This window comes from Sarcophilus harrisii, chromosome 1 (assembly GCF_902635505.1).
Source record: "Sarcophilus harrisii chromosome 1, mSarHar1.11, whole genome shotgun sequence".
Taxonomy (NCBI): Eukaryota; Metazoa; Chordata; class Mammalia; order Dasyuromorphia; family Dasyuridae; genus Sarcophilus; species Sarcophilus harrisii.
In genome coordinates, this window is record NC_045426.1 from 134,906,217 (window position 1) to 134,918,547 (window position 12,331).

The 12,331-nt window shown below is 36.7% G+C and overlaps 1 protein-coding gene across 1 annotated transcript in view; it reads left to right on the top strand.

The window, feature by feature from the left end:
- Positions 1 to 11,451, top strand: part of NIM1K (NIM1 serine/threonine protein kinase) — a 74,592-nt gene extending 63,141 nt beyond the window's left edge. The window contains exons 3-4 of the mRNA XM_003759906.3: positions 6,395 to 6,663; positions 10,040 to 11,451. Of these exons, the coding sequence (XP_003759954.1) occupies positions 6,395 to 6,663; positions 10,040 to 10,789 (1,019 nt within the window). The 3' untranslated portion in view covers positions 10,790 to 11,451. The remainder of the gene's footprint in view (positions 1 to 6,394; positions 6,664 to 10,039) is intronic.
- The last annotated feature ends 880 nt before the right edge of the window (positions 11,452 to 12,331 follow it).

Consider the following 12,331-nt stretch of genomic DNA (forward strand, 5'->3'; position numbering starts at 1 on the left):
AGATTGTCTTTTAAAATAGAATTCAAAGTTGCTGTCTTCACAGACTACTAGATCTGGAAGGAACTTCAGTTTTCTAGTCTAAATTAGTCTTAATGAAGGGAAATAACTTGACTCAGGTCACATATGATAATACATTCTTCTAAAGGACACCAAACCCTTAAAATTTGTTTTTTTTTTTTTTTTTTAAATTTAGGTTTAGCTACGCCCAGAGAAAGAACTCTGGGAGATGACTAAAAACCATTACATTGAATTCCCAATCCCTATATTTATGCCCACCTGCATTTTTGATTGCCTTCACAAGCTAATTGTACAATATTTCAAAGTCTGATTCTTTTTGTACAGCAAAATAACGTTTTGGTCATATATACTTATTGTGTATCTAATTTATATTTTAATGTATTTAACATCTACTAGTCATCCTGCCATCTAGGGGAGGGAGTGGGGGGGGGTAAGAGGTGAAAAATTGGAACAAGAGGTTTGGCGATTGTTAATGCTGTAAAGTTACCCATGCATATAACTTGTAAATAAAAGGCTATTAAATAAAAAAAAGAATAAAATAAAATAAATAAAAAATTTAGGTTTACAGCAATTCTACTTGTCACTGAAAAATAAGAAATAATATTTTCTCTGTGCTGGTTCTTTCTCAAGAGAAAAACCAGCCTAAGTTCAAAGTAATAATAATAGACACACATAACTCTTTAAGGTTTGCAAAATACTTTACATGGATTACCTCATAGAAGCCTCACAAAAACCTTTATAGGTATTATTATTTAGGCAATAGCTTTAGGTGTTCCCATTTTACAAGAAAAACAGAGGAAGTTCTGTTTGATCTTAAAAATCAATAGATACCCACTAAGGCTTTTTGGGAAGGAGAACAATGAGAACAGATCTATGCTTTAGAAATATCAAAGAACTGGAAATTGTGGGGATGTCCATCAATTGGGGAATAGCTGAACAAGTTGTGGTATATAATTGTAAGGAAATACTACTGTGGTATAAGAAAGCTTGATGATCTTACAAAAACATGAATAGGCTTGTATGAAATAAAGATTGAAATGAACAAAACCAAGAGAACATTGTAAAATAACAAGAATAATTGTTTTAAGAACAACTTTGAGCAAGTCATTTTGACTATTTCAAATATCCAAATTAACTACAAATACCAAATTGACTTCATGTTATGAAAGACTTCCTTCATATGAAGGAAGATACTATATAAATCCAGAGAAAAAAGTATGTATAGAATAGCTTTATATTAACCATTCGTATGTTAGGGGAAAGGAAGAAAAAAAAGGAAAGTTTCATAATAATTTTATTATATATTTAAAACATATAGCAAGTTGTAAACAATAGATTTGGAATTTTATCTGCAATCATATATATTTTTTTCTTTTTTACTGTGTTACAGAAGCGCTTGTTTCATTTAAGTTCAAAATAAAATAAATTGTTTAAAAAGGAAATATCATTTTGGCAGCTATGTGGAAGATGTTTTGAACTGAAGAGAGAGACAAATTAGGAGGATATTGAAATAGTCCAGGCAAGAGGTGATGAACAACTTAAAGGAGTAAGGAGAAGGTTGTGTGAGAGTAGAGGGAAAAGTAAGCTATGAGATGTTGTGGAGATAGGAACAACAATGTCAGGCAACTTGAATGGATATGTAGATTTAGGGACTACAAAGCTTTGAAACAAGATAAAAGGGAGAACAGTGTTCTTTGATGGAAATAGGGAAATTCAGAAGAGGAATAAGTTGTTTGAGAGGGAAATTAGTTCTGTTTTGGACATATTTAGTTGTCTGTAGGACATCTGGTTTGAAATGTCTAATAAACAGTTGGAAATGTGGGACTGGAGCTCAGGAGAGTGATTAGGGCTGGATATATAGATTTATGATGAAATTGTACTGATAGTAATACTGAGTATTTAAGTTCTCTGAAACAAAACTTTCTGAATTCTTAAGCCTTTTTGAAGCCTGAGCTTTAAAGCAGAGAATGTAAGATACAGCAAATGAGCGCGATAGTTTCTATGACAGGTAAGTACAAAGAGGAGATTCCAGTACCAACAAGATGGACAGCAGCTATACAACACAAAGTGTGACTTTGGTGAGAAGGTCTTTTCTAGATCCATTAAGTGTGATTCTGGAGAAGGAGACATCAAAGCCAGAGAAGGCTCAATATTTAGTAGCAGGGCATACAAACTGAGGTAGAATGAGACACATTGCTAGGAGAATGACTATTCATGTGTGTAGGTCACTCTTAAATTGATAGTGAATGAAGGATTGCCTATAATCACCCAAATAGATAGCAATGTTTGATTAAGCTTGGGAGATCATTATTTTGTTTAACTGTCCATGTAGATAACCATTGTCTCAAGGACTCCCTGTTGTCTTTGAAGGAATAAGCAATTCCTTTTCCTCCTTTCTTCCCTTCTTCCTTCCCACACTCTGAATTCCTTTGCCTAGTAGCTGATTTTTGTCTACAGTCGACATCAGCCCACATACCAAATCCTAGAGTGACTCCATAAGTTCAGAGAAGCTCATTGACTGGGGAATGGCTAAACTGTGGTGCTTGGATGGATTAGTATATTGCTGAACATGAATTCAGAGAGACATGAGTTTTCCATGAATTGAATAAGAGTGAAATAAATGGAACCAAGGAAATAATACACATGACTACAACAATGTAAATAGAAAAAAAATTAAATTAAAAAAAGCAATTGAAAGCTATTTCACTATAATAACCAAATTTATTCCCAAATATGAGGGGAGAAATGCATTTATTTTTATCTGTTCTGTTAGACTTGGTGAATGTGTTGGCTAGTTTTTATCAACTGATTTTTCTTTCTCTTTTTTCTTCTTCAGAACAAGGGCTAGCTTTTTGGGTTTAGGAGTGGAAATTATGTTCATAAATGAACTTGATGTTAAAAAAAAAAAAACAAAACTATCTAGCTATCTTTTAAGTTCTGTGTCTCAGAGCCAGTCCTGATTCAGAATTCCAGAACAGTGGGAATAACTGGTTGGGGAACAGATCCATCTCAGGACCAATTCAGAGCCACTTCAGGGACAATCTGTGGCATCTTCCATACTAGGAGCTCTCCTGGACAAGACTAATTTGGCCTTTTCAATTCCCTTATAGTCTTAACCAAATAATCAGGGTGGCCCTGAATTCATTCTGGTGTCTGGCATGTACTCTGAGGGCCTTGTTCAACATGGAAGCCAGGAAAAAACTCAAAAAATAGTTGTTTCATTAAAAACAAACCAAAAATACACATCACAAACCCCACTATACAAGGAGGTGCTTGGCAGTCTCTTGTAAAGAATGATTCATATTGGACAAGTTTGGTTTGTAGGCAGTCAGCTTGGTTGTTGGTTAAAGTTGTTCAAGATCAAAGTATCCGTCTTCACATAAATTGGTCAGCTTGGCTCTAGTTCATGGCCTTGGGACTAGGGATCTCTTGGAGAACTGAGCCACGAATTGTGGAAAAACAATCATAAATCTATACGTACTACTAAGAAAACAACTTCAAGCTGTGCAGAATTCAGGAGGGGGAGATAAGAAGTAGGGGAGAAAAGACACAGAGACAGAGACAGAGACAAACTGGAAGGAAGGAGAGAGAGGGGGAAAGAGAGAGAGAGGAGAGAGCGAGAAGACAGAAAAGAGAAAGAAAGAGAATTAAATTTGCTTTGGCTTCATTAAGAGGGAATTAGTTTAGATGAAAGCTATTTTCCAGACCACCTAGTGGCAGCTTAAAACATTTCTTTTCCTTATCTATTTTTCCTTTTCAAAAGATAAACACAAAGCAGTCATGTTTTCTCTACTAACTAGAAAGTCCTCAGATATCCTACCTCCTGGGGTTCAAACTGGAGTTATGTTAGAAGACATCCCCCCTAACCCACCTTCTCCTTTCCTACTCCCAATTTAACTAACCTCCTCTTTAGCTTCAGGCAGATGAAAGATTTCTAAATTATCTAGGGATTTTATTTTCCCTTCTCTTGTATAAAACCAGAAGCCTCTGTACTTTAAGTAAAGAAAGAAGCTTTTGAAAGCTTTTGACTTTAGAACTTAAAGAGAAATGAATGTTGAAATTCTTGAGTATTTTTAAGTCACCTCTTGATTCTTCAGGATGAGATTATCAGCATGAGAATTACTCAAGCCCTTGACTTCTCTCCTTTTAGCTTTTGTAGTTTAGTGTCATTTCATTATTAGTCACTGGTGTCTGAATTAGCTGAATCTCAAAAAATTTAATTATTGTTTTGTTATTTGCTAGAGTAGATAGCTCAGGTAGCACAGTGAATAAGGCACTAGGCTTGTACTCAGGAAGCTCTGAGTTCAAATTCAGTAACGTTGGAGAAGTTACAACCTCTGTCTGCCTCAATTATTTCAATTGCAAAAAGAGGAGTAATAGTATTTCCTTCATAGTGAATCTCAATTGAGATACTATCTGCACTGAGTTTGGCACATAGTAGATACTTTAAAATTGGCTATTCACTTCCTTAGAGGTCTTTAGGACCTGTTTTAATGAAATAGATTAGATGCATTAATAAGTAGCAGCAGTGAATAATAATAATAACATCAAAGTCCTTAAATTGCTGTCTCCTCCATAGGCTAAATATACTTCCCATGATATTGTTAGCATAGAATGCCTGCCAAATTATTCCTTTTTTAATGTTTTTAAATCATTGTCATAATATATTAGTTTGCCATCATCAAAATATTATACATTATTATTACTAATATTATTGTTAACATGAAATCTTTTAAAATAGAAAACCTCTGAAACTCATCATATAACCCTATCCCAGAAAATTCATTCCTAATTTATTATCATGGTCACTTACTGTTCAAAAAATTATTACATACTATGAAAAATACAGAACAACTTATGATTTGTGGAATTTCCAAGAACTGTGATTTTTTTTTATTCTGGAATCCCAGAAATCAGTATTTTCCAGAAATTTAGAAACAATGAGGAGCAATAAGCCAATTCCTGCTTTAAAAAAAGTCTCACCTTTTTATTCTATCAGAGGAATAGAGTAGATATTATCAACTCATTTTTTTTTTTGAGAACAAAGACATAAATACTATATAGTTACAAGTAAACCTATTTTTATATTAGTTTCAAAAACTTCAAAGGGATCACTATGGAGCCATTCAGCTCAGAGAACAGTATTAAGGAGAGAGTAAAAGACAAAGCTTCTCAAGCTGGCTTCCTCCAAACTGTTGCCTCTTTTTTACAAGAAAGTACTGGGACACTCCCCTATTTCCAGAGATTTATAGAATCTATGCTCTGCACATGCCTAGGGATCCTGTACTTTGTCAGCCATTACATTGAAATAAATACAAATTTATAGTAACTGTGATCATTTTTTGTTACTCTAAGTTACCAAAAGGAGTTTTTATTAAAAGTAATTTATAAAAGAGATTGCTGTAAGAACAATAGAACTGAGAAGCCAACTGCCATTGATCAAGCAATTCCAGCCTAAACCAAATTACTTGTTATATCCATAAATAAAATCCCAGCCAATGTGGAACCATGGGAATATGAATTAATAAAGTTTGCCTGTGTACATAATTGAAGAAAAGTGGTGTGAGCATAAGAGCTAGCATTTTAAGGTTTGCAAGCAACTTTCCAATTCTTAATCTCATTTAGTTCTCAGAGATTAATCCTTCTTGGAAGGTCAGTGATATTAGCATCCTCATTTTACAAATGAGGAAACCAAAGCTGAGACACATTAAGTGATTTGTCTAAGATGATACAGCTACTAAGTGTCTGAGGTAGGATTTGAATTCAGATCTTCCTGACTGCAGACCCAGCACTCTCTCCACTGTTGATATGGGCGGTTAGAACCTGGGATCAAATTCCGCCTTTGCAGTTTACTACCAGTGTGATGTGAGCAGTGGATGAAGTACCAAACTTGGTGTCAGGAAGAACTGAGTTCATATCCAGCCTCAAACACTTAATTGTGTGACCCTGGAAGAGTCACTTAACCCTATCTGTCTCAGTTTCCTCATCTGTAAAATGAGTTAAACAACAATCATTTTTGATGACTGGGTATATCATCTACAATTGAAGTTCAAATGATCTTCAGGCTTTTATTACTTCTTTTTCTTTTTTTATATTATCCTTGTTTTCTTTCTTTTTTCTTTTGTGAGGCCTTTAGGATTAAGTGATGAGCCCAGGGTCGCACAGATAGGAAGTGTTAAGTGTCTACGACCAGATTTGAACTCGGGTCTCTATCCACTATGCTGCCTAGCTACCTGTCTTCCCCCTTTATTTTTTCTTAAGTTTTTGCTCCTTGATCTCTCTGAGACGAAATTTTACACAGTTCAGTGTAACTCAGTGAGGTTGGCCAGGAATTTCCACGGCTCATATTAATCCATTGTCCCTTTTTTATTTTCAGAAAAGGTGGCTATTAAGATCCTGGACAAGACGAAGTTAGACCAGAAAACCCAAAAGTTACTGTCACGTGAGATCTCCAGTATGGAAAAACTTCACCATCCCAACATCATCCGCCTGTATGAAGTTGTAGAGACCCTCTCTAAGCTCCACCTGGTGATGGAATATGCCGGAGGGGGAGAGCTCTATGTGAAGATCAGCACTGAGGGAAAGCTCTCAGAAATGGAAAGCAAGCTCATTTTCTCCCAGATTGTGTCAGCGGTGAAGCACATGGTGAGCTCGATGTTTCTGAGCATGGACAGAAGTGGGTCTGGCGAGGGCTGCTTGACCCAAGTACCCCTTCCTGGTACCAATCTAGCCTTTCTGTGGAGGTTAGCAATAGGATTTAGGATTATGGGCCCATGGTTTTGTCAACAGGAATCCCCAAAAGAGAATAGACTCTGACCTTACATTGCCTCAAAGTCTATCACTTGTATTTTATGCTCAGCTCAAACTATTCTCATTTCTCTCTTGTGCTCAGAACACTTTCCTTTCCCTTTCTATTCCATCAATCAAAAACCTATTCTTTCCTTTAGGATTTCTCTCAAACCCCATCTCCTCCATATACTCTGTCCAAACTATTCTAACCTACATTAAATGTTCCTTTCTCTGAATTCCTTTTTTCATGTATATCCAGTATTATGCCATTTAGCAGATCTAAACTTTCACTTCATTATTTCATTGTGCAGTCCTATATTTTCTTGTTTTGGTCTCTAATTTGTCCACATGTATAAATTGTATTGCCAAAACCAGAATGCAAATTTCAGGCTCATCTTTGCCCTTTTGTGTAAGGCATTTGAAAAGTACTTAATACTTTTTGCTTTTCCTTATTCTTTCGTGCTTCTTGTCTCAAACATGTTCACCATCTCCTCACCTAAACCACATTTACTGGTATAACCAGTCAGAAAAAAAAAAAAAAGAATGGAATGACATAGTAGAAAGAATAATGAGTTGGAAGTCAGAGGATTTGGGCCTAAATCCTAGTTGTCGTCCTCATTAGCTATGTAACTTTGGTCCAATTACTTTCTCCTTTGGTGGGGGGGAAGGGGAAGGATGGGGCACGTACACTAGGTAATTTTTAAACTTCTGGGTTCAAAGCCTATATGAGGGTTGCCTGGTGCTTATTTCAGAGCAGCCAGTATAGGGGTATTTTGGGAGGGAATACTGCCTCTTTCCTCATGGATAGAGAGGTAAAGTTATGGTCTGGGTCAGTAAACTCTTTAGCTTAGACTGCTATCAGTGGCCTAAGCAGTTACTGATAGGCCTTTGTATTGGAAATTTGGCATGGGGTAGATAAAAAGAAAAATAAAAGATTTTCTCTGTCTCTCCGTGTGTGTGTGTGTGTGTGTGTGTGTGTGTGTGTGTGTGTGTGTTTATCTGTTTGCCCCATCTGTCTCCCTCTCCTTCTCTCCCTTTGTTTTTCTCTCCTTCCCTCCCTTTCTTTTTTCCCTCCTTCCCTCTCTCTCTCCCTCTCCCTCCCTCCTCTCTCCTCCCTCCTTCTGTGTTTTTGGAAGGGCTGGAGTGGTAATGTTACCACTTAGTGGCACTGGTTGCCTTCTTTTGCTGGAGAATGGGCCATGATTGTTTCCTGGTAGCATTATATCTTTGAGGCAGAAACCTTTCCATATATTAGTTTACATAAAGCACCATCTCCTCACTTGTACACCCACAGAAAAAAAGCAGGAAAAACTAGGAAGAGAAGCAGCAGGCACATGAGTGATAGAGAGTTGAGGGCAGTTGGCCAAGGGCGCATTGTAGATTGCTGTAAAACTGCACTCGCTATTCTTGTTTCTGTATCTCTATATAGAGAGGAAGGGCAAAGAAAAAGAACACAACCATTTTCCAGCAGTCCCTCCTAGACAAAGCAGGGAATAATTATGGGTCAGATTTGGTTCCAGGAATAAAAGCACATAGCCTTTGAAGGATGGGCAGTCATTGCAGGTTCACTAAGGCAGACAAGCCAAATTCTCTGGACTGTTCTGCTCTGTATCACTCCACAATACAACCCAAGCAGATTAAATCTAACTAGAAAGTACTCAACAAAATAAAGAAAAGGAGAACATACTTAATATGTAGTTATCTAAGTGAATATACAGCCTGCAGTGAGCCTTACATACATGTTAGTGCCTCTGTTTCTTTGTGAGCTTGACAGCTCTAATAAATCTGACATCTAAGGTACAGATATAAAGACGGAATGGTTCAGAGCTAGAAAGACCTTAGAGATCATTTTGATGATATTCATCTTTTTGCATGTGTTCAGCTTTGGAAGTCTGCAAAGCCTATGGACTGCTTCTAAGAATGATGTTTTTAAATGCATAAATTTAATAAAATACAAAAGATTACCAAAAAATCGATTATGTTTATAAATTATTATCAATTTTTTTTTTTTAAAGTTGACAGATCTCAGGTTGAAATCCAGCATCCTTAGCTTGACAGATTGACAGATGAGGAAACAGTCCCAGGGAAATAAAGAAAATTGCCCAAGCAATGAATAAATAAGAAAAGTAAGATTGATTATACTCAAGTCCTTTAACTCCCAAACCAGTACTGTTTAAATTAACACCATATTGTCTGCTCCAAGACTGGAAGCAAACATCAAGGCTCAGGGGTATATGTTAGGGGATTGCTAGGTTGGGATCAGCTTCTTCTGGAAGCTGATTTTTCATAGTGTTTTGGTTGAGGTCAAGGAAGCCACCTACAAGGTTATATTCCTCTATAGTCCTGGGCTCTAGCCCTTATTCACATTTCATTTTCAATCTTTTTTTGTGGGGTCTATGACAAAGGTTAATTAGCTGAAAGTGCAGCCAAAGGGCTCACTGTACTCTGTTATTTTTCCTCAGTAGTGCTAAAGCAAGGGAGGATTTATCAAGCTAAATAGTTTTGCCCAGCAAAAGCAGTAGCTAAAATTTTTTTTAATTCAATTTTATTTTCAGCTCCATTCTCTCCCTTTAATCTTCTCTTTCCTTCTGTTGAGAAAGCAAGAAAAATAAAATCAGTTGCAAATACGCGTAGTCAAACAGAAAAAGTTCCAACACCAGCCCTATCCAAGAAAACAAAAGTACCTCAATGTGCAGTCTTATCACCACCCCTGTATCTAGAGATGGGTAGCTTATAACGTCATAAGTCCTTTGAAAGTGTGTTATTGTGTTGAAACAGGTCTGCTCTAAAGTGCTTAAATAGGAGACACATTTTCCCCTTCAGACCAATTCCTCATCGATATGTGTCAGAATGTAGTTACTTTCTTCTCTGGAAGTATTCAGACAGGGCTGTTATAATGAGGATTTCTTTGTTTTGAGGTTAGATTGGATGGCCTGAGGTTCCATCCAAATCTTAAATGATCATTCTGATTCTGTGTAACAAAAAACAAACTTTCCTTCAATAATAGCCCAGTGCCTGGCACATAGGTAGGATTTTTAAAAATGTTTATTGACTACCTAAAAAGCCCATTGGGCTTACAGCTTAAAGCAGTCAAGTTCTGTAATGTTTAAATGAATCTTCATGCTTCTGTAAATGATTATTCAGGTGTCTAAATAGAATTATTGAATATTTAACACAGATTTTTATCTTAAATCAGTTTTTTAAATTGACTTTGTCCTTTCTTGATTCACAGCATGAAAATCAAATTATTCATAGAGATCTGAAGGCGGAAAATGTATTTTATACAAGCAATACCTGTGTGAAGGTGGGTGATTTTGGATTCAGCACAGTAAGCAAAAAAGGTGAAACCCTGAACACTTTCTGTGGGTCTCCTCCATATGCTGCCCCTGAGCTCTTTCGGAATAAAAATTATGTGGGCATTTATGTGGATATCTGGGCCTTGGGGGTCCTGCTATATTTTATGGTGACTGGCACGATGCCATTTCGAGCAGAGACAGTGGCCAAACTAAAGAAGTGTATTCTCGATGGGACATACAGCATACCCCCTTATGTCTCTAACCCCTGTCAGAGGCTGATCCGTGGCGTTCTGCAGCCGATACCTACAGAAAGGTATGGCATCGACTACATCATGGACAATGAGTGGATGCAAGGAGTACTACACCCCACTCCCTTGGAACCTTTCCAATTGGACCCCAAGTATTTGTCAGAAAAAAGCATACTTAAGGAAGAAGAGAACGAGGTCAAAAATACCTTAGAAAATCTGGGTATTACTGAAGAGCATATCAGAAATAACCAAGGGAGAGATGCCCGCAGCTCAATCACTGGGATCTACCGTATCATTTTGCACAGAGTCCAAAAAAGAAGGGCTTTAGAGAATGTCCCAATAATGACGCTGTCAGACTCCAAGGAAGGAAACTCAAAGAAAGCATCCCGTGTCTACCGGGGCATACGACACACATCCAAATTTTGTTCTATTTTATAAATTCAATTAGACTGCCAATAAATTTAAACAGTTTTTGGATTTGTTTTTAAAATTTTCCACAAGCAACTTGGATTATGACAATTTTTAAATTTTAAATAAACTCAAATGGTAATTTTGCAATCTATTTTTCTTTCAAACTGACAAAGCAATAAATCCCACTTAGATTTTCTGGTTTGAGGGTATCTTAAGAATGTGGTACGTGTTATTTGTCAAGTATTTATTACTCAGTTTACCTAATGACCACTCACACTCCTAACTTCTCTTGAGGAATAATGCCCCCAAGAAAACGTTATGGCTTTGTTAAGCTAAAATAGACAGTGCAGGTCAAAACCCAACAGAATGTCATATTATTCATCTAAAACAATTTGCCAAGGCGGGCAAGCCTTGGTTAATACTTAAGCAACATCAAATATCAGTTTCATCTCTATGCTGTTAGTTTTCATACCTGAAATGTTGTAATTGGCTATGATGATCCAATTTAGCCTTTCCTAGTTCTGCCTGATCTTGCATATGACCTTCGTTATTTCTTTGCTTTACTGTATTGTGTGGTTTAATGTTAAAGTGAATTACTCAGTTCATCTTTTTTCTCAACATTGGCTTCAGTATTTGAGATGGCCTAGTTAGAAAGTTCCAGCTGTGTAAATAAAGGTTTCTTGGCTGGGGTAAAAGCATATAATTTAAATGACACTGTGTATCTCTAACTTTAAACAGTTCCTTTGCTTAAATTCCAAGCCGTTCTGAGTAGGGGGCTTTTTGCTCTCCAGACTAATTTTCTTCTCAATTCTCAAATCTAAACCAAGAGTTGGAACTCTCCCACACTTGAACTCAAGATTTGGGGTTCAGATGAAATGGGTCAATTCATGGTTCCTACTTTGAGAACTGTCACTGTTACTAGTGGTTTTGTATGTTTAAAGAACTTTTCCAAATCAAATTTTAAAATTTCATTTCCCAACTCCAACATTTGCCTAAATAGGGCAGAGATGCTACCTCCCTTTGTAGTCAAACATGCCTTAAGTTAGCCTGAGAAGCTGAACCAAAGGAGGGAATCGGGGTCAGAAACAGTGAACATGTTGGAACAAATCAAGGTTACAGCAGGCCTATTTCCTAAGGATGGGGGTGGGGCTGGGGCTGGGGCTGGAGATAGAGAGAGGGACCCAAAAGAATTCACTGCAAGTTTGAGGATTTTTCATGGTGCAAAAATCTCAATAGAATACCAGTTACCTCAAAAACAGATCCCAGATGACCAGGTAAACTAATTTCTAACATAATACGGAGTCAAATAAGCATTATCTCCTTTTTTCCTCATTTTGACTCCAGGTAGCTTAGTTCCTTAGAAACAGTATAACACAGTTTTGTGTCACCTCAACTTTGGCCTTTGCAGGAATGAGGCCTGAAGATTAAAAACTGTCGAGTGTGGAAAGTTCAATCATGGTGTGATTATTGGAGGCATTCAAGTTTAATATTGTTTAAAGTTTAAGTTTAAAGACAAACTTTTTTTTTCCCCTAATGGATTTAATTTTCAGCTTAAGAAAAACGAAGAAA